A 27,928-nucleotide genomic window follows, 5' to 3' on the forward strand; every position below is an offset into this window, starting at 1 on the left:
ATGAGATCTTTGATCTTTGGTTAAATTTAACATCTTTTAAATGTGAATTCATAATATGAAAGTTTTATTTGAAAAATAACACATTCCTCTAACTCGGTACTAATGCCACATTGTAAATTGGTTTATCTGTCTTTTCCTTTTTGCCTCTGCCACGGAGGTTTAGATTCATGTATTTCTCCTAAAAAAAAAAAAAAAAAAAAAAAAAAAGAGTCTCAAAAAGACTCATGATGGTCCGTAATGTACATTTTAATATCCCTTACATGTTTATTTGTTAGCAGTGGCTAAAAGCTTTGGAGTATGGGCACATTTTAACAGGACAGACTCCTTCTTTAAGGTAGAGACTGGTAATTCCATGATTTGAAGGAGAATCCTTCATACCTTGTTGCTGCTATAGTGGAATCATAACGATATATTTTATTTTCACCCAGGCTATAGGCAGCATTTTAAAATCACCAAATCATCATTTATAAAAGGCTTAAATGTTTTGGAAGTAATAATGATGTAAATAAACTGTAAAATTATTCTTTATTATTATTTTTCCTTTGCAGCGGAATAATAAGCAGAAATAAGGCTTTATTCAAGAAACCATTTTTTAAATTTATAGCTGCTACTCCAATGGTAAACCATTGCTGAATGATAGCATGTGCTTTACCAAGTTTTATAATCTTGTGTGTTTCACAGCTTGGGCTAAAGCTAAAGCACTTTGGTTTTATGTAAAGTTTGGTTCAAGTCATTTTAACTTAAACCTCTAAACTTTTTGTACTGTCTTAATTGCTTCTTGTTTTTAATATTCTTTTAAAAAATTTTTTTAATGTTTATTTTTGAGAGAGAGAGAGACAGAGCATGAGTGGGGGAGGAGCTGAGAGAGAGGGAGACACAAAACAGGCTCCAGGCTCAGAGCTGTCAGCACGGAGCCCGACGCAGGGCTCGAACTCACGAACGGTCAGATCATGACCTGAGCTGAAGTCGGACGCTTAACTGACTAAGCCACCCAGACGCCCCTTTAGTTTTCTTGTTTCTACAAACATTTTTATATGATTCTATTTTAGCTTTTTCTAGTTCAACATAAAATTAAAAAACAAATTGTTTAGCACTTCTATCAAATTTGGACTATTAATTTTTTATCAGTCTAAAGGAGCATTTCCCTAAGTATGTCCTGTCTGTGTATGACAGAGGAGATGCTACACGCTATAGAACTGTCTCAAAAGAGTTTCAGTGCAACACGTCATACTGTAAGAGCTTTGAGAAGACCTTTTGTAAAGACACTTGCTAGCTTTGTTTAGCCCAGATTTTCCAAATTTATTTGACCATACAACTTTTTTGCTCTAAAAGACCAGTTAACATTACATGGCATTATTCACCTATTCCCTCATAAAAATAAAATTATTACCATATCATTTTTTTGTGGTGTGGAGCTAGGTTTTGTTTTGTTCTGTTTTTTCAGTTATTTTGAAAGAGCAGAGGAGGGGCACAGAGAGAGAGAGAATCCCAAGCAGACCCTGTGCTGTCAGCATGGAACCCAACTCTGGGCTTGATTCCACAAACTGAGATCATGACCTAAGCCAAAATCAAGAGTCAGATGCTTAACCGACTGAGTACCCAGGTCCCCGTGGAGCTAGGTTAAATCATTTAGTGCATTGTTTTTCAAAATATATTTTACTTATATTTGAATATTAATAAATGCTATTTGAGAAAAGAATGTGTGACCAAAGAAGTTCTATCATTTTAGTAGATCACAGACATAAGGTACTCAGAGATCCTTTACTTATATGATAGTTTTCAAAAAAGTAGTGGAACCCTTATTTTGAATAAGTTCTTAATGGATATTTTTAGAACAGATAACTATGTAAAACAAATGAACATAAAAGAAGAGTTGGTTTAGTTTAAGTGTGTTAACACTTCTGAAGCCTCTGCAAAACCATCCTGAGGCTCTGAGGAACCCCACTAATCTACTTTCTGACTTATCATTTAGTCCTGGGGTCAGCAAACAAGCCTCCACAGGACAAATCCCACTGCCATCTGCTTTGGAAAATTTTATTAGGACACAGCCAGTCTCATTCTTGGCTGTTCTTGCTTCTGCAACTGCAGAATTGACTAGTTGGAACAGAGACCTTCCTGCCCACGAAAGCTTAAAATATTTACTCTTGACCTTTTGCAGTGAGTTTGCTGATCTGTCATTAGTCTGTCTCTGCAATTAGTTCATACAAATGAGAATCATGGTATTAAAATATTTAAAAACAAAGAAATACTAGCTAATTTCATCCATAATAACCCATTCCTGACTCTATAAAGTTAATTGTTTTGCCATCTAAGCTCCTTTTGTGGCAGTTTAAGCCTTTTTTTAAATTGCCATTTTTACTGAGGAAAGAACTAAGGAAATTATTCGTATTTGATTTTGCCATTTATAGAGGGATTTGCAGGCAGCCTATGTAAAATGATTAAATTTCAAAAGTTAGAAACATGTTTTTGCAAGAAAATGTTTTTCAGCAGCTTTTTTTCTTATTGATTCTTTTGAGTCAATAAAAATTTCCAAGAGTAATTTTAGAGCTTTACAGGGTTTTTAGTGTGAAATATTGCTTCTTTTGCAACTAATGCATTGCATGTGGTGGTTTGCAGTGGTATCATTGGTCGTAGCAGGAAAGATTTCAAGAGATACTTATTCAACTTCATCGCTGTCATGCCTCTCGTAAGTGTAATTCTTTAAAAATCTTTACATATGGACAAATTTGTATCTTATTAAAATCTTCAAAGATTTGTTTGTACTTCTTAACTTTAAAGATTTATGGTACTAAGTTCCTATTCCGAGTTTAGTTTTGTAACTTACAGCAGAATCTTTCAATGTAAACCTTTATCCTAGATAGAAAAATAAATTGGATTGATGTGTATTTTTTTTTTTTTTAACCTTTAGGCCAGGGTATCTCTGATGTTTAGTAGCATTGCACTTGATGGTAGTAGTGCCCCTCCCCCAGTTTTGATGACCAAGTATGTCTCTAGGACATTGCCATATGTTCCATGGAGGCTGGGGTGGGGGTAGGCACGGTGGCAAAATCACCCTGGTTGAGAACCATTGCTTTAGGCCATTTATAGTAACTTGAACCACTGATGTAGTTTAAGTTAAATTGGATTTATTTATTTATTTATTTGTTTGTTTGTTTGTTTAAAATGGGAATTTATTATCTATTTATTAAAAATAAAGGTCAGTGTTTGGTTTAAATCATAAGTGATTTTCTTAGCTTGGTTCTTTATTGTCACTATAAAAATTTTAATATAAATATATCAGTGAAAAAAACTTGATTGTAAAATCCAGTTAATCAAAAAATATGTCAGAGATTTAATAAAGCTTGAGGAATATACATACATGGCTTTTAGACCTTTAAAAAATTGAGATAAGTAGTATAGATATCAGTAAAAGATTGAGATTCAGTAGGCGGCCAGTGTTTTCTTGAGAAAATGTTCATGTAAATGAGTTTGGAACTGTGGAAGAATTAATTTATTAATTTTAATATAATGATGGAAAAGAAATAAAGATGACTCTAGAAATACTCTGGAAATGGTATTAGTTGGTGTGAAACTTAGAGTACTTTTTTTTAACAAATGCAAATGAAAATAGAATTTCATTGTCTAGGGTTGTCAGTGCTTGTAGTAGGAAACAAAATATAAACGCAAATGTTAGGACTCCTTTACATTGGATACAAAGGTGACAGATTAGGCTTTTTGTTTGTTTACAAAAAAAGTAGCAAGGTGCTTCTCATAATTGATGATACTAACATATTCTAAAATTGAGTGTCAAGTTAGGTTTTAATAATATATCACGATAGTATAGCCAATTGCATTTGGTTTAGCATATTGTCTTTGTATCTTTGTAAACTCTAAGTAAAACAGAACTGAAGTACATCAGTTTGGACTGTTGGTAATAAAAATCATAGGATTTAGGGACATACCCAATGAAAGAGAAATAAATTGTCATTTTATAAGTAGAAATGTAGTGAAACCAGTAATATCTGTTTGTTTCAGATCTCTCTGGTTAATAACTTCTTGAAGTTTGGGTTAAATGAGCTCAAACTGTGCTTCCGCGTAAGACTAACTAAATACCTCTATGAGGAGTATCTCCAGTAAGTGATAACCTATTTTTGTATTAAAAATGCTTAAATCGAATAGAAATGCTTATGATATTGAGATATAGAGGTTTTTCCTTTGTATTGAATATGTTTTTCAAGGGAATTGCTCTTGGACCCAGAAGCATACAGGGAAAGCCCTCAGTAATTTAGACTCTCCTACGGGCCTTTCCGTTAATCGACAAGTCATCCTTCTCTGGATGTTCTTCCTTGTTTCTAAAATCAGTTAGGACAATCTTTAGGGACTCTTCCAGCTCTGGACTTTTCTGTTTCTATGAATTTACACTATGTGGTAAAATGTGATTGTTTGTTTTAATGTCATTTTTTTACTGCTATTATAGAGCTTTCACATATTATAAAATGGGAAATCTGGACAACAGAATAGCCAATCCAGACCAGCTGCTTACACAAGATGTAGAAAAGTTTTGTAACAGTGTAGTTGATCTGTATTCAAATCTTAGTAAGGTAAGTTTCTTTATTTTCTTTTTTTAAACTATCAGAAAATTATAGGTTCATTCAATTATTTCAACACATGGATGTTTTGATAAAGTAATAGAATTAAACAATATTACAAGTAGAAAGAGCCTTTTGTTTTATAGGTGCAGATATATAGAAACCAGAAAAGGTGGTACTAGGTTTGGGGTTCCATCTTAGGTCCTTGTATTCAGTGTCTTTACACTACATTGAGAAACTACTGAGTTACTCATGGTTAATTATCACAGTAGAGCTTCCTTAGTTGTTGGAAGGTGATACATGTTTTTCCCACTTGATGGTCAGTAGACATTGGTCATGCTGTCTCTATTTTAAGTTTTTAAGAACTGTTTCTTTTATGTATTTGTTGATCTATATACTGTTATAGTACATTATATATAGTGGGAACTCTGCGTGTTGACAAGTATGTGTTAAATGTTGAATAGTATTTTATATTTGTTGTGTTAGCTATATATCTATGCATTCCAGTTCTTTTTAATTCCTTACCTTCTAATATTTACGTTACAGCCATTTTTAGACATAGTTTTGTATATCTTCAAGTTAACAAGTGCAATAGGAGCTCAGGTGAGTTTAATCTCTTTTAAATTGCTCTAATATGGTGTTGTAAATAGCTGGAGTGTTTGTAGGAGTTTTTATATATCTCAAAGAATGTGCTTTTATGACATGTACCTAATAAAGTCTAGTTTATAAACTCATACTGTACTAGAGACTTAGAAAGTATTCTAATTTGGTGTTTTAATTTTCCTTAAGGCAGATACTTGGAAAGTTTCTGTGGCATTTATAACCGGAAGTGCTTTAACAATGACATACATGTACTTACTGTTGTAAAGTAATGGCTAAATAAGAAGAGATTTGGTGGCAGCCATTTTAATATGAAACTTGAATGTTAAAATGTCAGAAATACCTTTAGAGTGGCTATAACTGTTTATTACATCATATATAATTTTATAAAAATGTAAATGGTTGACTATCTCATGAGCCTTATTACCCTGTCTTTCTGATACTCGTGTTGGTAAGAATGACCTTTAGATTTTCTCTGAGTATTCTCATTGAAGTATTACTTTAGGCATTTAATACATTATTGTTACATATTTATCACACAACCATGTAATAATGTGGCCATTGTATATATATGTGCACGTGTATGTGTACACATTTTGTAGTTGAGAATATATGATTTCTATAGTGGATTTAGCTTTTTTTCCAGAATACTGGGAAAGTAGTTTTTTATTTGAATTCTCTTATCTACCTTACTTTTTGCTACCCTGTGATCCAAGTTTAATCATTCTTCTAGTTTGTTTTTACTATAAGCAAGTGAATAGGCCTAATGCCTCTCATCTGTGTGCTCCAATATTTTTATGGTACTTAGTACATTTTTATACTTAAATAATCTTTCCATGTATCCCTGTTATCCAATTCTGATTCTCAAAGGTAGAAACTATGTTTTAGTTCTTTCCTTTGCCCATTCTTGCAGTAATTGTTGAACTGCATTGAATCAATCATATTTAATTAAAAAAAATATTGAATACACATTATAGTCCACACATCTTGTGTTAGGTGGTAAGGATAAAAAGATGAATAAGACCCAGTTCTTGCTGAAGAAGGTTTACAATCTAATAAAAGAATAGATATTCAGATTATTATAAGGTCGAGTGCTAAGTTCAGTAACAGAAGTTTGAATAAAATCTTTAGTGTCCGGAAGAATTGGAGGTGATATTTGAGCTGCTCTGAGGAGGATGAGTAGGTATCCATTAGATATGTCAGGTTTGCCAGGCATAAGAACAACTTCATTGAATGGCGTGTTCAGGAAGTTGTTTTTTCAGCATGGCAGAACATACGATATAGGTGGGAGTGAGGGAGTACCTGTGATGAACTTGGAGATGTGAGCTTAAAGCTTCTCCCTTGGGTTGGTCAGTGGGTGATGTGGTGACTCACCAAGTTACAAGCTGTGGCAGCTACAGGCAAGATGTAGAGGGAAGGGCAATTAGAGCTGGCTTGGGGGACTTTGCTTGAGGCCCTACAGAGTAGTGAGGTGTTAAGTGTATGGTACTTACTTGGAGATATTATCTTGGATTCTTAAGAGTGATGGGGGTAGAGATAAAAATTTGGGAGAAGAGATCTAAGGAAGAAACCTCAGGGAATATTAACATTCCAGGAGAAGGCAAAAAAAAAGAGGTCTGAGACTTTCTGTGGAATCTTAAGGGAATATCAGGAAGAGTTTCATCAGAAGAGTTTTAGATGCTATAGGAAGAGTGTAGACTGCAATTAGGAATTTTTGGGTGAACAAATTCAGGAGAGCGTACAGTGTTGGAGGAAGAGTTGATGAGTAGTTAAAAGGATGAAATGCCCAGTGTGTCCTTTCTCAAAAAAGAGTTAAGGGGAAAAAATTAACCAAAAGAGCAGTTTTTCTCAAAGCCACTGGAGCTAATTATAGAAATTGTACATGTTGCATCCGGTGAATGTATTATGATATCCTTAAACTTTGTATATTCTCTCTTCCAATAATAATAGGGCCCAGCAAGTATGATGGCCTACTTGATTGTTTCCGGGCTATTCCTAACTCGACTTAGAAGACCCGTTGGTAAGATGACAATAACTGAGCAAAAGTATGAGGGAGAGTATAGATACGTTAATTCCCGGCTCATCACCAACAGGTAAGGAGCAATGTATTAAAGGAATTTAGCTGTGGGGCACCTGGGTGACCCAGTCAGTTAAGCGTCCGACTTTGGCTCAGGTCATGATCTCATGGTTCGTGAGTTCGAGTCCCACATCAGGCTCTGTGCTGTCAGCACAGAGGCTGCTTTAGATCTCTGTCCCCCTCTCTTTCTGCCCTTCCTCTGCTCCCGCTCTCTCTCTCAAAAATAAACATTAAAAAATAATAATAATCATTAAAAAATGAAGGAATTTAGGGGCGCCTGGGTGGCGCAGTCGGTTAAGCGTCCGATTTCAGCCAGGTCACGATCTCGCGGTCCGTGAGTTCGAGCCCCGCGTCAGGCTCTGGGCTGATGGCTCAGAGCCTGGAGCCTGTTTCCGATTCTGTGTCTCCCTCTCTCTGACCCTCCCCCATTCATGCTGTGTCTCTCTCTGTCCCAAAAATAAATAAACGTTGAAAAAAAAAAAAAAAAATTAAAAAAAAAAAAAAAAAAATGAAGGAATTTAGCGGTATTAAAAATGTGTTTTTATGAATATTGATGTCATGTAAGTTAATTCCAAAAAGTGTGGTAGACAGTGTTACTAAAATTGTGTTTGTGAATTTCCCTCTTTTGAAAATATACATTATGAAAGATAATCAGTTTTATACAAGAGTAATCTTCCACATTTCTAATTCTTTTTCTTAACTGTGTAGTATCCTTGGTTCACCTCTTCATATCTTTTATTGACTAATTTTCTGTTCATTTCACTTTAAACATGCTCAAAATATAATTCAAATTCTGATTTACTTACAATACTTCTTCAAGGAAAATTCTATCTCAGCTTATCCACAAATACTTTTGAGACTGTTTGGAATTCTTAGTAATTCAGTCTTCCTGCATCTGTCTCTATTTTCCTATTTTCCAGATAGTTTCCAAAATAGGAAGAAAAAGTATTAGGCTTTGGAGCCAGCCTGACTAGTTTCAAAATCTGCCTCCTCCATTTACCAGTTATATATTACACAACTTTCGGCAAGTTAGTTATAGCTTCACTTTTCTTGTTTATGATAGATAATATAGGGCTGTTGTGAGGATTAAATATGAAATATATACAAAGCTTCCAGCACAGGTTTTGATATGTAGTTTGTACTCAGTAAATTTTCTCATGTATTAATGTATGTATATATTAATCTGTCAACCTTACCTCATTTTGAGAATCCTGATCTTTATTTAGTACCCCATAAGCATTTACAGACTTATTCAGAATACTTTTTACAGGGGCACCTGGGTGGCTCAGTTGGTTAAGCGTCTGACTCTTGACTTCAGTTCAGGTTATGATCTCACGGTTCGTGGGCTTGAGCCCTGGTCAGGCTCTGCGCTGACAGTGTGGAGCCTGCTTGGGATTCTCTCTTTGTCCCTCTCTTTCTCTGCCCCTCCTCTGCTTTCTCTCTCTCTCTCTCTCTCTCTCTCTCTCAAAATAAATAAACTTAAAAAATATTTTTAGGGGCGCCTGGGTGGCGCAGTCGGTTAAGCGTCGGACTTCAGCCAGGTCACGATCTCGCGGTCCGTGAGTTCGAGCCCCGCGTCAGGCTCTGGGCTGATGGCTCGGAGCCTGGAGCCTGTTTCCGATTCTGTGTCTCCCTCTCTCTCTGCCCCTCCCCCGTTCATGCTCTGTCTCTCTCTGTCCCAAAAATAAATAAAAAACGTTGAAAAAAAAATTAAAAAAAAAATATTTTTAAAATATTACTCTTTTAATAATTCCCTCTTCCTTTATTTCCTTGCATTGCTAAAATGGTACCAATGTTAAATAGAATTTTGTGCTCTAGGGAGGCTGAGGAATAGATGATTGGTTGAGTAGAGAGGTGATTTACCAAGTGAATGGAAGATGGTATCAGCTAGAATGCTTTCTTTTACAAGAAACAGAAAACCCTGATTTCAGGTGGCTGTAACAATAAGGACATTTACTACTTGACATAAGAACTCATAAGATGCCTGTTCCAGGCACAGCATGATCAGGGCTCTGGCTTCTTTTATGTTCTCTTGGCTCAGCCCTCCTTTGTACGTTTCTCTTTTCCTCAGCCTAAGTTTTCTTGTGATTACAAGATGGCGAAGCAGTTCCAGATGTCACCAGCACTCCTCCCCTGTAAAAAGTCCAGAAATCAGGCCATCTCTTCACGAGAGCAGGAAAACTTTCCCGGAAGTCCCATGGCTGACTTTGTTTCACCTCTCATTGACCAGAATTATCACTTACCCATGTCTGAAGCAGTCACAGTAAAGTGATTGCCTGAGACCAAATGGAACTCATTCCTTGTAGATAGATAACTAAGAAAATTGGAGTTCTCTTAGGAAGAAGGATGTGGAAGAGAATTAATGGTAGATGCCCAGCCATAGTATTCTAGGATGTTTTTGCCCTTTCAGGTTTTAGATTGGGGCTAAAATGACTCAGTGGAATGTTCTCTTTATCTTCCTCCATGGGCTTAAATGTGCAGAGGAGGTAGAAGGAAGCGAGAAACTAATTATAGGTATAGAATTGTTTTTAAACTGGAACTCTGATACCCTGGGGCTCGATATGATTGTGTCAAGGAAATGGTGAAACACAGGTCAAACGTGATTCATTTTTATACAAAGTTAATTTTACTTGAAGGGGCTGAGGCAAGAGCTTACCTTGTTTTTATAATGGGAAAAATGCAGGTACATTTTGGAGTAGAATATGCAATTCACATAAATTTTTTTTTTCAATGTTTTTTATTTATTTTTGGGACAGAGAGAGACAGAGCATGAACGGGGGAGGGGCAGAGAGAGAGGGAGACACAGAATCGGAAACAGGCTCCAGGCTCCGAGCCATCAGCCCAGAGCCTGACGCGGGGCTCGAACTCACGGACCGCGAGATCGTGACCTGGGTGAAGTCGGACGCTTAACCGACTGCGCCACCCAGGCGCCCCAATAAATTTTTAAGGGAAAAAGAGACTTTAAGGAAATATTGGGTGTTTATTGAAGGCTTTTCAACTCTGCCCTCTAGACTCCTATTTAAATCTTTACTTTTCTCTGCTGTAAGAGCTACTTTTCTGGGAATGTTTACATCATACTGATGTATGGGAAGACTAGACTTGAGGGTCAGATATGGTTTACAATCTTACCTGCTTGACTTGCTAGCTGTATGATAACAGATTTTCTTAACTGCACTGAACCTTTCTTCATCCGTAAGAATGCCCTTTTTCTTCTAGTCAATATTCTTGTGGCCCTTATGGACCCATTCAGTCCAGCTCAAGAAAAGGAGAGTTGTTGTGAGGAAATGGTGGGGTTCCCAGAATAAGAATGACTGTTCAGCTGGGCCTCCTGGAAGCTGGCACTGTGAAATCATTTGGAGTTGGTTTGCTTTTCAGTCTTTCAAAGGCTGCATGTCATGGCATCGCTCAGTAGCTTCTTCTACCTGTTATTTATCCTCTCCCTCCTGCATGTAGGGTCTATACTCCATTTGTCATCTATAATGGCTGTCCCAGCCCTGCTTTCCTATATATCATAGCAGCTTCCTTCTTATTTTTTATTAAAGAAATTAATTAAATTTCTGAGGACTCACCCGGCACATCTTTTCCAACCAGGCTACAGGTGGCATATGCAACATATGGCTGCAGTTCAGTCTGTGATCCGGTTAGGTGTGTGTGTTCCTGTGCTCTCTGGTCAGCTGAGCTTGGAGCAGGATCTCCAGCACAGAACTGTGGCAAGACACACCCATTAAGCCTATAGTCTTAAGTGTCCACTGAAGTTTTTTTTTAATGTTTATTTATATTTGAGAGACAGAGACAGAGCATGAGTGGGGAAGGGCTAGAGAGAGGGAGCTACAGAATCTGAAGCAGGCTCCAGGCTCTGAGCCATGAGCATAGAGCCCAATGTGGGTCTCGAACCCACAAACCGTGAGGAGATCATGACCTGAGCCAAAGTCATATGCTTAACCTGCTGAGCCACCCAGGCGCCCCCTAAATGTCCATATCAATAAAATATTCAGTCATCAAATACTCTATTTCAGTTGTTTTTCAGGCATAGATAATATTAAAATTAATTACTAAATTATTTTCTTTAATAGTGAAGAAATTGCCTTTTACAATGGAAATAAGAGAGAAAAGCAGACAATCCACTCAGTCTTCCGAAAACTGGTAAGATAACATGCTTGAGGCTCGTGTACTTATGGAAAGATTATTTTTGGCCCGTGATTATCTGTATCTTTAGGTATATATCTTTAATCTATGGGTATATATCTTTAATCCTTAAGCTATTCATTTTTAAACAGCTATGAAATATTTTTATGCTGTATTTTCATAAAAAATATAAGAATAAAAACTATCCTATTAGTGTATTAAGCCTCCTGTTACAAACATTATTTATTTATTAAAATAATTGTCAGTGTATTTTTAGAGATGCACAGGCGTCTTATTTAGAGATAAATTCTTTGGTTTCTGTAGCATTCTTGAAGTATTATTATGATGATTATTATTTAGAATAGGGGTCGGCAAACTGTTTCTGTAAAAGACAAGATAGTAGATCTGTAGCGTAGGCTTCTTAGACCGTATGGTCTGTGTTGTACCTATTCAGCTCTGCCCTTCAGAAGTAACTCTACACTCTGTAAATCAGTGGGTGTGACTGTGTTCCAATAATACTTTATTTACAAAAATACGTGGCAGGCTGCATTTGTACTTTGGGCCATATGGTTGGTTGATCCTTGATTTAGGGTTCCAAACATTGTTTCTTGTGAAAACTGTACATACATCAGTTCTTTTCTTGCCATTTGGAAAATTTGAATTCAAGGAATTTTATTCATTTAAAAGATACTGAATGCCATCTAGGTGCCCATGCTTGTTCTAGGTGCTGGTAATATTGTGGACGTGACATACAAAATCCTGCCTGTAAGGAGCTTACATTTAAGTGGAAGTTTGTGAAATTAAGTGTATATTTGAAGTGATTTAAAAAGGTTAAGGAAACTCCTTTTAAATTCCTTATTTCAGAAATTGGATTTTTGCCTTGCTTATATTTAACGTGACTGAACTTTGATAGTGCTTACTGATAAAATGCATTTAGGGTAATTTTCCAGGGAACTGCTGCTGTTCACCAGCTCACTCTTTACATGGCTTGCTTATTCTTATCCTTAGATTTTAGCCCCAAAGTTAACAGCTTATTGTGCCCTTGCCTTCTCTGGTTAGTCTATGTGAAATGGCCTTCCCGATTTAACGATCTGTTTCTTTAAAAGCATATATTGCAATTTATATTTATCTTATTTGTTTTCTAGTTTGTCTCTTTCATGAGGATGTAAACTCCATGAGCTCAGGAACCTTGTCTGTTTTATTCACTGTTGTATCTCCAGCATTGAGCATAGCATATAACACATGGCATTTGGTGAATAAACGTTCCAGTCATTGTACTTTCACAAGAGGTAGTAAGAGTAAGCCACCCTGACGTGCATGGAGTGAGCAAGTTAGTCACAGAATAGAAATATCAAGGAAGATGGTATTCCTGGCCAAGAGAACAACAGAAGGAAAGCCTTAAGACAGGAACATGTTTGAGGAACCAGTATTTCTGGAACTCAGAGGAGGAGCAGCTTAGATTAAATTTAGGATAGAGCCCAGTGCCAGATCATGCAGGGCCTTGAATAATCTGATAAAAAGGCAGAATACAAAACATTTTTAGATTTGTTATTTTAAGGTACTGCATTTAACTGAGATTAAAGCTACAGACTAGGGCTGCGCAGCATTGATTACATTAGCACTTGGTTCAGATAGAGTGTAATATGATTCTTAGAGAAAGCATAGACCAGATGTCTCCAACTAAAGCAAAGCACTGAGTGCCAATCTAAGCAGCTAGTGTTTTACCTAAATTAGCGCATCCTTCTGTTTTGTTGTTGTTGTTTTAGTTATTGATCATTTTCAGCATATATGTATCTGACCATATTCTGAATACAATATTATGTGCAAATAATACCACATTATCATTTATATGTGATTTCCATTCTGTTTGCATAAAAATGGTTTCATAGAGTATTTGTGTGGCATTTACTCTGTGATCAGCACTGTGCTCAAGAAAATGTGATGTACAGTGTAATCAGAGATCGTAGGCACTCTAAATATTCATGGAATAAATCTTATAATTTTTTTTATTTTTAGGGTAGATTCATATTTTTATATACGTACAAAATATGTATGTTTTTGTTTTTGCTTCTGCCAGGTGGAGCACCTACATAATTTCATTTTGTTTCGGTTTTCTATGGGCTTCATTGATAGCATAATTGCCAAATGTAAGTATGCTTTAAAATGGATAGTGGAATGAGATTTGTGGAAAAAGTGAAGTGTTACTAATGTTTCAATCCTAACTGTTTTGTGTCAGATCTTGCCACTGTCGTCGGTTACCTGGTTGTCAGTCGTCCTTTCCTAGATTTGTCTCATCCTCGACATGTCAAGAGTACACATTCAGAACTTCTAGAGGTAAAGTATTAGTAACCGTTGTCATAATAAATGGAAAATTTCAATATAAAAACAAAAGCTGATTTTTAGTCTTAGAAACATAAGTGAAAACCAATATTTATTTCTTTTTAAGGATTACTACCAAAGTGGAAGAATGCTTTTGCGAATGTCTCAAGCTCTGGGTCGGATAGTTTTGGCTGGCCGTGAGATGACGAGATTGGCCGGGTAAGTAAGATTAGTAATGATGAACAAACAGTTGCAGAGAAGTTTTAAAACTGTGTAATACTTAATGATTGTGCCCAGTTGAGGTTAAGATAAGGGGCAACTGAAGTCCCGTTTCCTACTCCTGGAAGCTGATTTAGGACCTTTAGAGAAGATTTTTCTCTGATAGTAAACTTTTCATGTTTGCTTAAGACAGCTGTTTTGAGCCTTCAACCAGGTTAGTGGTTCTCAAGCTGTCTGCTCTACAGACACTAGTATTCGATAAGTTGGGAAATGTTAAGTCATGGCAGTCTTTTCTTAATTTACAGAAAGTTAAGTTAATGAAGAGAATTTTCGCATTTGAACTTTTTTGTCCTCCTCTGTACTTTTTTTCCCCATAGGTCTTGTTACTGGCAACCTAGCAAAGGATAAACACAGATGAAGTTGATTTTAATGGGTAAAAAGTAAAAAGTCACTTCGTGGTGTCTGTGGCTGCAGTTGTAAATATGGTCATACTGTTAGGTGAAATTGTTCTTAGACCATAAAATGGAATTAAATATTTCAGTATTTTAAGCTCTAATATAAAGGACTTGGTATGGTATAAAAAACACCATCATGTCAAAAGTACTTCTGAAGAAATTGGATCACATCGGATCCTTCCCAGACCTGTGACCCATCCGCATGTTTCTTCTTTCTTCTTCCTTATCTTCTATGGCAGTTTAGGGCTTCATTGCAAGATAGAGGAGATTGTCTACTGCTATGAGGAGTCTGTTTCTCTTGAGAATGCGGACACTCTTCCTGCTTGTTAATAACTTTTCTCATGTCTTTATGGGTTCATGGTAGATGGGGTGCTTCTGTTCCTTTGGAAGGTTTCTGCTTGATTTTCACTCTTTTGATTCTTTGATGCAGATTGCTTTCTCTTTGACCATCATGTTATTTTTATTTCCTCAATGTCTTGGCGTTAGCTTTGATTTCTCTCTATTGCCACAGTGATTTCCAGCTAATATTAACACTTCATTTTTTCTCCCTTTTGAAGTAGGAAAGAGAGGAATCTTCCGTATTTGTCCATGTTTATAGGAAGGTAGCAGGCATTTTGGCATACTTGTAATAAATGCCTTCCTCAGACGGAGAAGCTAACTATACTTGGCATTGTAGCTCATTCTAGCAGGAACTCGGTCCATACTTCCTATGTCTAAGGAATGCACTAGTACTAGTCCTTAGTCTACTAGTCTAGTGTCTACTAGAAACTTCCTTAAAATTCTAGTGGCATACAACTTTTCTTGTCTCACCTGTTAAAAGAAGTAACTATGTGTTGAGGTGGGGATCCTATGAAACCTCTTCCCTTATCCTGTTCCTGTTGTCCTACTGAAACATAATAAAGCATGCATACACTATTAGCGCTCATACTTTCTGATGATAAGACGACTTCTTTTAGGTTCATTTAAACTAAATTATAATTTTGGAAACTTGAGTTCAGTTTGAATAAGTTTTGAACTTACACAATGTCATATGTCGTTACATCTCAAATAAATAACAAAAATAATAGAGATATGATGGCCTTTGGAGTTTTCATTAGGACTTTTTTGTGTGTGTTTTTTTTTTTAGTTTTACTGCTCGGATTACAGAATTAATGCAAGTACTAAAGGATTTAAATCAAGGCAAATATGAACGCACCATGGTCTCACAACAGGAAAGGGGTAAATATGAATGCACTGGGCCATATAGTTTAAAATTTGGCTGACATAATGTGGTGCTTTAATACTTATTTTCCACTTAAGGTATTGAAGAAGGAACAGAAGTCATTCCCTTGATACCTGGTGCTGGAGAGATCTTCAATGCTGATAACATTATAAAGTATGTATTGAAAAGTTCTTTAGCACCAAAAACATTTGCTAACTGCATAATAGCCTTTCTCTTTCAGCTGCATTTGCTTAGTATTTAATGTAAAATTTTAATTTTTTTTATCAATTTCCTCTGTAGATTTGATCATGTTCCTTTAGCAACGCCAAATGGAGATATCTTGATTCGAGACCTTAATTTTGAAGTAAGTTTTTAAATGATTGTATAAAAGCTTAGATCAGATTCAGAATGTGAAATGGAAAACTGTTTTCTGAATATTTAAAATAACTGTAAGGCTTGTCTTAGTCTCTGAATCCGCAAAATTGTTTTAAAAAGTAAGTCTTTGAAACACTTAGAAATCTATTTTTCTTAATTGTCAGAACTTTAAAGTTTCCTATATTACTATGAAAAAATCTTTTGCAAATGAAGTCTGTCTCAAGAAAGCGATAGAAGGTATAGTTACTTGTAATCTCCGGTGAGGAATGAATATTTAAGCATGCAATATAATTTTATTCTAAGTTAAAAAAAAATATGGTTTGGTATTGTTTTGACCGTGCAGGAGGGTCTATACCTATACAAACAAAATACAGAATTTGTTATAACTGAAAACATGGAAGAGCAGCACAGTAGCACTGCAGTAACATCTCATGCCAAGTGAATAGTGCTGCTGAGTCAGTGTGGTCTGTTAATCAAATGGGGATATAGCAGATGCCATTAAAAAGAAGAAGCAAAGATGTGTAGTTTTGTGATTTATAAGACATTCCCAGACCTGAGGAACTATAACTATTAGGTTATATGTCTGTTACGACTTTATGAATAGTTTAGATCTGAAAATCTTGTTGATTAGTAACAAATTCCTATCATGGAGGCTGTCTCCCCAGGTCTAGATATCATTTCTCTAGAACAACACTGTCCCATTGAACCGTCTGCAGTGATGGAAATGTGCCATGTTTGCTTTGTCCAATATAGTAGCCACACTTAAAATTTAATTTTAATAAGTTAGATCTTTTTTTTCTTTTTTTAACTTTTTTTTTAACTTTTATTTATTTTTGAGATAGAGAGAGACAGAGCATGAATGGGGGAGGGTCAGAGAGAGGGAGACACAGAATCTGAAACAGGCTCCAGGCTCTGAGCTGTCAGCACAGAGCCCGACGCGGGGCTCGAACTCACGGACCGCGAGATCATGACCTGAGCCGAAGTCGGCCGCCCAACCGACTGAGCCACCCAGGCGCCCCAATAAGTTAGATCTTAAATAGCTACACGTGACTGACCTCGTGGCTACCATATTGGACAGCACAGCTCTAGAATTCTTCTCCACATGCCTACATGAGTGGCCTTCTATAATTTGTTTTATGTGGAGCGTCTTTTCAACTACTTTCACTTTAGAAATATCTGATAGTTGGGGCCCCTGGGTGGCTCAGTCGGTTAAGTGTCTGACTGCGGCTCAGGTCATGATCTCATGGTTCGTGAGTTCAAGCCCTGTGTTGGGCTCTGAGCTGTCAGCTCAGAGCCTGGAACCTGCTTCAGATTCTGTGTCTCCCTCTCTCTGCCCCTCCCCGCCCTTCACTTTCTCTCTCTCTCCCTCTCAAAAATAAATAAACATTAAAATAATAATAAAAAAGAAATGTCTGAGAGTTGATAAAATAAGTATCATTACTGGATTTGTTTTGCAATTGTTATAATCTTCAGCAAGTCTTCGATTTTGTTCCTCTTAGTAATGTATATTTTTTAAGTACATCCCCACTTTCTTTTTAAGGAACTATAAAAATGAAAAATGTTAGCTATGCAAAGTACTTTGAACTTATTTGACAATGAGTGTTATATATTACCATATTTATTTTCAAGCCAGGAAACACAAGAATACATAGGGAAAGTGTAAATATAATTGGTAAATAATGAATGACTCCCAAGTATCCCAGAAGTGTCTCATTTAATTCTTGGTGTGCCAGTCATTGTGGTGTGCTCCCTTGGCATAGTAGGTAGCCACCTACGTGGCTTGATTTCAGAGATAAAGAAGAGCTCAGAACCCCATTTTTGTTACACCAGGGTGAAGGAGGGCCATGGGATTTCTCCAGTGAAGAATCCTCTTGGCCCTTTCTCCTGCTTTCCCTCACTTTGTCTTGATGCAGAAATAGATTACACCAACAATACAGATGTATACTTGATTAAGCATAGTGAGAATGGATTTGGGATCTTTACGTACAGATACACGGAATAGAAAAGATCCCGATTATTGTCTGAGGTATTACCTACTTTGTCACATGGGTATCATGCTAAAGGTGTCACTCTCCTTTTAGTCCTGAAGCCCTTCTTTTTAAAGTCCCTATGTTTGGATTTAATAAACTTCTGGCTAGTCCCTATAGCTTCACTTTTATAGTCTCAGAAAGACCATTACTTTTTGCTCGTATTTTGGTTTCACTTGGAAAGTCTTTTGAGTCCCTAGTTATGGCCCTGCTTGTGTTTTACTTTGTGACCATGTTTCGTAGGACCTGTGATCTCTCCTGTTGATTCTTATTTTGTTTTCTCTTCCAATGGAAACTGTTTCTTTGACTTGTGCTCTTTGGGCCTAGTGTAATATATTCCTCTTCTGTCTCTCTCTGAGTTAGGTGTTTTAAGTTAGACTTGGCTTTTTCTCCTTTATTTCTGTCATTTTCTTTAATGTAGCCTTCCTTTATTTAACAAACATCCTTTACTTCTTTGTAACCTTTAGTTATTTTCTACCCATTTGGCTTACTTGAAAATAAGGATTCCTTTCTCCTGAAAAGAGGCATAATAAAACAGACTTGGCCACCAAAAAATAAATGTTTAATGCTTTATGATTATTTTGTCTTTTGGGTCACCTAATGACAAGATAATATATACCTCCTTAGGGTAGGGGATTTTATCCCTCATTCCTTTATAAACTCCCCCACCACAGATGTATTTATCCATTCAGATGTAGACTGAAGAGACCCTCAGAGATTAAAGACTTGTGGATTATAATGTAGGCATTAAAATAGTACTTTGTAAGTTACTCAGATTTTTACTTTTTTAGTAAGGCACATTTATAATGTTTGAAGAAGCCTGTGAATCTTCATAAGCAGCATACTTTTGTATATTCTCTTTTTTACTTAAATCATATTTATGTGTATAACTGTTTTTGATGAAGTCTTATATCTGGGGGAATATTTTATTGGTAAAAATACAGTGGTACAGAGCATTTGTTGACCCCTTAAACCAATCCTGGAACCTCAGTAATTATAGTGTTATTAAGAACTTCGTAACTATAAAAGGCCATAAGTGAAAGTTACCCTTGTGTTTTAGTCTTCATTTAAGCTGGGGTGGGGGGACATTTTTATAAATCTTTACCATGGAAAAATTATCGCTGGCTTATCATGACTGAGTCATAATCGGAAGTTTGCCCACCATTACCAAAAGTCATGGGGGTAAAGTTATGGCTGAATCCAAGACATTTGAGCATAAGAGAGTGCTTACAGATGTCTGTAAGTCTAATTATTATTTTTACATGTCATTATAAATTTGGTTTTTGGATTTCCTGGCATATTGCACCAAATAGAGTGGAGAAGTATTGGATATCAGTGAAAACCACAATGAACAGTTAGGAACAGAAGAAGGTCTATATGATTGATATGACTCAAAGCGTAGTAGTGGGGAACCATTTAATTAACAGCCCTGAACTTTAGGAGCTCCTAAGGAATCACCATTATAGTAAAGTAAAATTATTGTATATAATCAGAAATATTCACTATATTCAGTTTCACAGGAAAAGGTAATAGGTAATTCCTTAGGAAGTCCATCAAAAAGATTCTTTAAAAATAACTTCTCGGAAAATGGGATAGTTCATTTTTCTGGAAAAATCATTCAGTATAGTTCATTCTCTAACACTGAAGTACATGATGTGGTGTTTTATTGTAGATCAGATATGTGGTAGGCTAGTCATTCTCAACCATTTTTAGAAAGAAGCTCATTCTTTTGTTACTGTGGTAAAATATACATAACGTACAATTTATCCCTTTCTACCATTAAATTTTTTTATTGTGGCAAAATGCACATAACGTAAAATTGACTCTTTTAACCATTTTTTTGTAAACAGTTCAGTGCCATTAAGTTCATTTACAGTGTTGTGCAGCCGTCACCACTAACCATCTCCACAAATTTTTATCGTAACCAACAGAAACTCTGGACCCATTAAACAATAATTCCTGATTTCCCACTCTCCCCAACCCCTGGTAACTACTATTCTACTTTACGGATATGACTGTTCTAAGGACCTCATATAAGTGGAATCATACAGCAGTTGTCCTTTTGTGTCTAGCTTATTTCTTGAAGTTTCATCCATGTTGTAGCACATGTCAGAATGTCCTTCCTTTTCAAGGCTGAATCCTATTCCATTGTACGTACAGTCTACATTTTGTTTATCCCTTCATCCTTCTGGGTTGCTGCCACCTTTGGCTGTTGTGGCTAATGCTGATGGCTCTGTGTTTCATCAGAGTAAAAGGCAGTCCTTTCAGTGGCTCCCAGTGCCCTGTAGGATTTGCCTGCACTGCTTTCCACCAACCTCTTCTCTCAGCTCTTTTCCTACTACTCCTTCCTCCCTCTCAGTTTTCTCAACCTCTTTTCTGTTTTTTGACAAGGATACGTACATTCCTGCTTCAGTGCCTTTGAACCAGCTTTTTGTGGGTAGGGTTAGGCTATAGCAGTCTTCCTCTAGATAAACTCGTAATTTACTCCTTTCAAAGTTGCCCCGTTGTCATTTCCAATGAGTCCTGGTCTGGCCACCTTAAAAACATAACCTCCCCTAACCGCTTCCAAATTTCCTTACCTTGGTATATATTTTTTTCCATAGCACTTATTTTCTAAGATACTATTTAGTTTACTCATTTATTGTGTGTATTCTTTATTTTATGTCTCTCCCACTAGAATGTAAACTGGTACGGGCAGGTTTTGTTTGTTTTGTTTTTTATTCGTTAGTATAGCTCCATTACCTAAAGCAGAACCTGACACTGCGCATTCTATAAGTATTCATTCAATTAAGTAATAAGAACATAAGGCCTCAACAGTTAAAAAAAATTGTCAAAGGCAGGTTCCACAGCTAGAGTAACTCATACCTTTGTTGTCTCCTTTCCTGCTGTGATACATTGCTCTGTAATGTTGTGAGCTGAAATTCTAACCCAGGTTTCTGATTCTTTACAGGGTTGATTAACACTTATATGAGACCATAAGCTCAGAACTTAACCACTCTTGATTACGTTTTTTTCATTTAACTTTACATCATTGCAGAGCGATTTGGTGGCACTTGTAAATATTAATAATGCGTATACACTTCTAAGAATCTGATCTGTATAGAAACATTTCTCACCAATGCATAAATTCACTCACTGATTCCAGTTCTTTGCTGTATTATCTAAAAGAGCAAAGCAAAATGCAAAAGACCTAACAAAAAGGAGGTAGTTAAATAAATCAGGGTGCATTCTTAGAATGGAATACACTGTAGGCATTTAAAAATAGAATGGGAGGAATCTGAGTATACTGACTTAGAATATTTGTGATATATTATTAAATAATAACATATAGAACATACATAGTATGATTGCTTTTTTTAAAAAACATATACACACATACTTGTTTTCAAGAATTCTCAAAATTTATAAGCTGCAGTCATTGACTTTTAAATGAAAAAAGTGAGTAAATATTGACAGTAAACAAAAATGAAAGGTCAACCAAACCCTCCACTGCTTCTACCTATTATCACATTTATAGACAAACTAGAAAGCTTATCGTTAGCAAAGAACAAATTGATTCAAAAGAAATGTTCACTGAGTATATATTCCCTATTAATTCATGGACTGATTTTCAGGTTCGATCTGGGGCCAATGTTTTAATTTGTGGTCCAAATGGCTGTGGGAAGAGCTCACTTTTCCGTGTTCTTGGCGAAGTAAGTACAAATTGGCCTCAAGATATTGTAGTCTTGTTTAGCCATACAATCTACTACATGGTGAAATTTATAATTGCTCCTCTCCCCCTTCCTTTTCCTTTTATAGTTATGGCCTCTTTTTGGAGGACGTCTAACTAAACCTGAGAGAGGAAAGTTATTCTATGTTCCTCAGGTAAGACCTTGTTTATTTTGTAATCTTTGATTTAAAGATCTTTTCATTTATTTTTAAAGAATTCACTTATAATGATTTTTGCTCTGCCACTATCAGAGACCTTATATGACCCTTGGAACACTTCGAGACCAAGTGATATATCCCGATGGAAGAGAAGATCAGAAAAGGAAGGGGATATCTGACCTAGTAAGGAAATGCTTATGGACTAGACCTACTGGAAATCCTCCATATCAGATTCTTTATCTTAATCAGTTAAGCATTTTAACTGCCAGGTAGTTTATCCTAGCCTGAAAAGCCTTCTAAAACCTTGTCATTAATTATAACTTTCCAAGTTGAGGTAAGATATTAACTACTTTGCTTAAATATGGTTTGGCGAATTTAACCTTGTCTTTGAACTATTACTTTTTTTTTTTCATTGCCCTTATCTTTTAATTATATGCAATAGTGTTACTCTTTTTAAGCTACCACATATGTCAAAGTTAGCATAGATAGGAAGTAAAGGATTTAGGGCTATCTTTGTGCCACATTCTTTTGTGAAATGTGCCCCTTTAAGTAATATTGGCAGTAGAATTACAGCAATTCTAGTTTAAAAAATAAAGCAAGCTAGAAAATGTTGGTTTACATTAAGTGTGATTTAATCTTTAATCATTTCGGTGAAAGGTACTAAAGGAATACTTAGATAATGTCCAGTTGGGTCATATCCTTGAACGTGAAGGAGGCTGGGACAGTGTTCAGGATTGGATGGATGTCCTCAGTGGTGGAGAGAAACAAAGAATGGCGGTAAGTTATTCTTGGACTACATTGCATGACAGGGCAACTGATTGCTTAGGGTCACTCTTACAGTCCAATATTTTGATTAATCAAGGCGCACAGTTTTATCTTAATCTTTTATTTAGCAAGTATTGTTGAATGGATTAGTTTAAATGATAATAGAAATGCTTGAAAATATATAACTTGCATGTACATTTAGAAGTCTGAAAAATCCATAAATTTTCTAATTATATTACTATTAATTCATTGGGGATTAATTAAAGTTGGGGAAACTTTCCATCACATTGATCCTGGGTTATATGGTAGTCCGAGATGTCTTATATCTTTTTCCTGTTGACCTCTCACTGAAGCTGTTCTTTCTGAAATATCAGAAGGTAGTAGAAATCATCCACTCTAACTTTGTTCCCACTTTATTCTGTTCCTGCCCTTCCCTCTACCATTATGTGTGTCCTGGTTTCAGGACTCAGTATCTGCTACCCAAAATTATTTAGATTTCTTACATTTTCCTAATGTGAAGAAGGGTTTGCAAGGAACTGTTTTAATTTTGTGATTGTCTAAACTTATTCCTGATCAAACTTGACTACAGGACACTGCATATTAAGAGTGATACCTTGAGTACTCTGTTAAGAGGGATAACTTTTAAAGAGTCATTTTCTAACCCTGCATACCATAGTTTGCGCAGATCCAGAGGAATTTTTTTTCCAGTGTGTTAACCTTGTGGAAATTAGAACTGTGGCTGAGGAAAAACAGTAAAAGAAATGGCTTATTGCTGAATTGCTTACTCATTATCTTTAGATTCTATTCTCCCTTTTCTGTTGCCTCCTATTCCCTGATACTGCATATTATTTTTCCCAAAACATACCCATTCTATATGAACTTAATAGTGATTTGTCTGGCTAGTGCTATAGCATAAGATTAATTGATAGAGTGAAGAATGAGTCATAAACAAAAGAAAAGAGATGTCAGCCACACTCAAAATGGAAATTGGGTGGTAGGAGTGAGAATTTGAAGTGATTGGGGTTTCTGGAATCAATTTAGTAGATGACTATGGAAATAACTGCTAGTCAGTAGAGCAAATTTAAATTCTTGTTACCATGACTTCAAAGAAGATGGAGGGATAAGTCAAGATTCACAAATGGACACAGTATAAATCCAGAGAAAGAAAAATAAATGTGCTGAACTAAGAACTCTATGTGTAGGGTACAGAAGGGATAGTTCTTCTTTGAAGATAAGAAGTTCAAGGTCTGGAGGAGTGAGAGAATATGTTAGGGAGAGGACAAGGGCCAAAGAAGGAGCCCTGTAAAACTAGATGAGCCACTCTGGAGCGCCTGGGTGGCTCAGTCGGCTAAGTGTCGCACTTCGCCTCAGGTCATGATCTCACAGTCTGTGAGTTCGAGCCCTGCGTCGGGCTCTGTGCTGACAGTTCAGAGCCTGGAGCCTGTTTCAGATTCTGTGTCTCCCTCTCTCTCTGACCCTCCCCCATTCATGCTCTGTCTCTCTCTCTGTCTCAAAAATAAATAAACGTTAGAAAAAAAAATTAAAAAATAAAATAAAACCAGGTGAGCCACTCTAGAGTTGGTTGGGAAATGGAGGAGCTTACCCATGACAGGACTGCACGACCAAGCCATTGGCAGGTGTGTTCTGTGTAGACCAGTGTTTGCAGAACTGACTGTGAAATTTAAAACCGAGCATATTGCTTTGCTACCTTCAAAAGGTTTGTGGGGAGAGAGAGAAGGCTAATGCAACAGATGTTGATGTTGGTGAAATTGGGCGAAGAGTTTTTGTGTGGTCACTTTACTGTTCCTACAGTTCTGGGTAGGCTTGAAAATTCTCAAAGTAAACAATTGAGGGAAGAGAGGACATAATTTTTATAAGTTATAAAAATTATAATTTTTTAGGAGTAATAAGCTTGAAAGGTCTAACCACCCCAAACAGTGAATCTGTAAGAGTGATAGTTGGTATAAACAGATGAACCAAAAGAACTTTTGGGTAAGGAAAGTCACGTTTAAATTTGAGGGAATGGAATAATACCTTTGAATAAAGGGAGGTCTGGTGAACACTTTCTAAAAGTTCCTTGAAAAATGTCAGTATAAATGTAGGGAAATGAGATTATTATTCCATGATCTTAGTGAAAAAAACCTTAATTATGGTATAATTTTCACAGAGTTCACTATTAGCTGGGAATCTACTCTGTGCAGGCACTGAGATAGGTGCCTGCCCTTGATAATTCAGTGAGGAGATACAGATATTCTCAGCTATCTCACACACAAGGCAGTCTTCAGTTACAGCTGTAAGGAAGGTGCACTGGGATAACACGAGGGAAGGATTGGTTTTGCCTGGCAAACTCTAACTCTCCTGACAACCCTGTCAGTTAAGGTACAGACAAGGGAAAGCCTTGCAGGCTACTGAGTGGCAGAACGGAGATTCAAGTGCAGGTGGGTCTGACACCAGGATTCTTGCTCTTTTTTTTTTTTTTTTTAAGTTTATTCATTTATTTTTGAGAGGGAGAGTGGGAGAGGGGCAGAGAAAGAATCCCAAGCAGGCTCCACACTGTCCTCGTGGAGCCCAATATGGGGCTGAAACCTATGAACTGTGAGATCATGACCTGACCTGAGTCAGATGCTTAACTGACTGAGCCTCCCAGGCGCCCCCAGAATTCTTGCTCTTGACCAATATGTGATACAGCCTCCAGTGTCCAGGTGGACTGTCTGTCCAGTTCCCTTCTCTCACTGTCTGTTACAGTCTCAAGTAACATCTTCCTTACCTCCCCTGCACTTGTTTGGGCCCAGCCATTACCAGCCAGGGTTGCTCTACCCAGTATCGTAAGTTGCAATATCTTACTTCTCTGATTGATAGTTATTTTTCCTACTCCTCTATTCTTGTTCTTCCTATTTAGTAAAGTTTTTTTTTTTTTAATTATGAAAAAGTATGTATGATAGAAAAGTTGGAATATTTTTAAAAGTATAAAGAAGGGCCAAAACCCCCCTTACCAGAGATACCATTGTCATAAAATTTTTAGTGTTTTTTAAATCATTTTTGCAATTCTTTTTCTTTTACCTAATTGGCAACTGTCTCCTTGCTTCAGACACCCTGATATTTTGAATATTGACTCCTCCCTTTTCTTATGATTGACAAGTCCCCTTCTGACTCTGCCTCCTTTCTGTCCAGTACAAACTTAATAATCCAGGTCCTGGCACATAGAAGGTACTCAGGTAGTATTTCTTAAAGGAATGAACAAATGATCCCTTCCCTTTAACTTCCTTTCCCACTTTTTGTTTCCTCTTATTACCCAGCCTCAGCCCAAGAGCAGTTGTTTGCCTTGGCATTTGTGTACATAGGCTCCTGAGCAGAGCTGAAAGATCAGAGTGACGGGGGTTGGTACCGTCACGCTTTCATGGCTTCCAGTCTTCCAGGGGCTCACAGCACGGTCGGGCGGTCATTTACTTACTTTTGCCCCTCTCTCTTATTTTCCACGAGTATCATTTATAAACTACCAATCTCAGGCTTTCTACCCCACTGCCTACTCCATGTCTCTCTGCAGAACAGCTCAACTTCTCAGAGGAGAAAGAGAAGCTGTTATGTCAGTGAGATGATAGTTTATTTTTATTGAGTGCTTAATAGGTGATAGGCGGTAGGCTAAGCCCTCTCCATTCAATTCTCACAAGTCCCCTGGGGCAGGAACTACGGAGCACCCCATGTATGGAGTAAGGTGAGCTATAGCACAGTGAAGTGTGCTGCCACACAAGGCTGGGGGTGAAGGTGACCACCGAGGCGTAGGCGGTGGCGTGTCCAGCTCAGGTGGCAGTACAGCTGCAGGGGTCATGGACTTATTCACGTCACGATCTCGTACTGTGGGATCAAGTACTGACGGCGGAGTGGGAGAGAGAGAGACGTGAGAAAACCGCTACACGATGTGCTGGGTGTGGTGAGGTAGGTATGCAGAGACTTCCATGGGGACACAGAGGAGGCGCATTTGTGGAATGCCTTTAGATAACCAATCCTCTTCATTGAGCTTGCACTAGGCTGCCCTGACCTCCCTCATTCTGTCTGTGGAGGCTATGTCATCCTTCCTCTTGAGAAAAGCTCAGTGTCTCCATGTTTTTGGACCCTCTCTCCTCTGACTTAATCATATTCTTTCCTTCGGTTATGCACATGTGCAGACACACACCCTGTATTCAATCTCTTCTGGTCCTTCTCTTTCAGAAAGACATTCCAGGTCTCCCTGATCTAAAAGGCAAACTCAGCCTTAACCTCTGTCGTCTGTACCTTTCATTCTCTGCACAGCTGAACTTCTTCATAGTCTATACTTAATGCTTCCCCTTCCTCACCTCATCAAATAGATACAAACCCCAAGAGAGCTGCTTATGTTCTGGCCATTAATTTATCAAATATTTAAATGTTTCCTTCATGCAAATATCGAGTGCACAGTCGTGATTAAAATAATCTCTGCTTATGTAAATATACTAGCCTAGAGGAGTAGACAAAGAAACAAGACAACACACAGTTCAAAACCTATGAAGCACTGCAGAGATGTTAAGGAGGGACCCGCTTAGACTGTGGGACAGGGGTCAGGGTAGGTTTGAGGAGGTGGTCTAAACAGAAATTTCAAAGATGCGAGAAGCAGAGTGCGGTGCGGTGTTTGAGACGTAAGAAAAATGACATGTGCTAAGCCTCTATGGCCTTAGACACCTTGTGTCCTGGTCATACCTTGGCCAGAATGTGGAGGTTAGAAAGTAAGTAGGAATCCGATTATGCAGGGTCTGTGGGCCATGCTAAGGAGTTTGGGTTTTGTTCTTAGTGAAGTGAGAAGTTGTTGAAGGGGTTTAAGCAGAAGAGTGAAATTCTCGGATTTACATTTCTGAAGAATCCTTCTAGTTACAGGGAAAATGGATTGGAGAGGAGTGAAAGAGGAAATAGGCCATTTGTGGCCCTCTAGGCAGGAGAGGATTGTAGTCTGGGCTGAGGGCATGATTTTGGAGATGCAGTAAAGTGAATGGACTACAAAAGACTGAAGGACTTACTCAAATAGACTAAAAAAAATGAGGGGTAGAAATGTGGAAGGAAGGAGAAGAAGGGAAGATCAAGGAGGACTCATGGCCTTCTAGGTTGAGCAGCTGTTTGATAGTGTGATTTGCTGAAATGTTTAAGATGGGGGTGGAGTACATGAATGGATTTTAAGGGGAAAATCAGATAACTAAGTAGAAATATCAAAGAGGAATATTTACATATCAGTCTCGTAATTAGAAGAGAAGGATGGGCAAGAGATACATATTGAGAGTTTACAAATGTAAATAATACTTGAGATAATGAGATTCAATGAGATCACT

The 27,928-nt window shown here is 37.1% G+C and overlaps 1 protein-coding gene across 6 annotated transcripts in view; it reads left to right on the forward strand.

Moving 5' to 3' along the window:
* The window catches only part of ABCD3 (ATP binding cassette subfamily D member 3), a 167,289-nt gene that overhangs the window by 131,855 nt on the left and 7,506 nt on the right, over nt 1–27,928 (forward strand). For all 6 annotated transcript variants that reach the window (XM_045036227.1, XM_045036226.1, XM_045036230.1 and 3 more), the window contains 16 exons: nt 2,617–2,686; nt 4,015–4,112; nt 4,457–4,580; nt 5,115–5,171; nt 7,119–7,261; nt 11,319–11,388; nt 13,448–13,517; nt 13,607–13,704; nt 13,817–13,908; nt 15,490–15,581; nt 15,663–15,738; nt 15,865–15,928; nt 21,581–21,658; nt 21,765–21,830; nt 21,927–22,016; nt 22,491–22,610. In XM_045036227.1, the coding sequence (XP_044892162.1) occupies nt 2,617–2,686; nt 4,015–4,112; nt 4,457–4,580; nt 5,115–5,171; nt 7,119–7,261; nt 11,319–11,388; nt 13,448–13,517; nt 13,607–13,704; nt 13,817–13,908; nt 15,490–15,581; nt 15,663–15,738; nt 15,865–15,928; nt 21,581–21,658; nt 21,765–21,830; nt 21,927–22,016; nt 22,491–22,610 (1,408 nt within the window). The remainder of the gene's footprint in view (nt 1–2,616; nt 2,687–4,014; nt 4,113–4,456; nt 4,581–5,114; nt 5,172–7,118; nt 7,262–11,318; nt 11,389–13,447; nt 13,518–13,606; nt 13,705–13,816; nt 13,909–15,489; nt 15,582–15,662; nt 15,739–15,864; nt 15,929–21,580; nt 21,659–21,764; nt 21,831–21,926; nt 22,017–22,490; nt 22,611–27,928) is intronic.

The sequence above is a fragment of the Felis catus genome, chromosome C1, assembly GCF_018350175.1.
Source record: "Felis catus isolate Fca126 chromosome C1, F.catus_Fca126_mat1.0, whole genome shotgun sequence".
In the NCBI taxonomy this organism is placed as follows: domain Eukaryota; kingdom Metazoa; phylum Chordata; class Mammalia; order Carnivora; family Felidae; genus Felis; species Felis catus.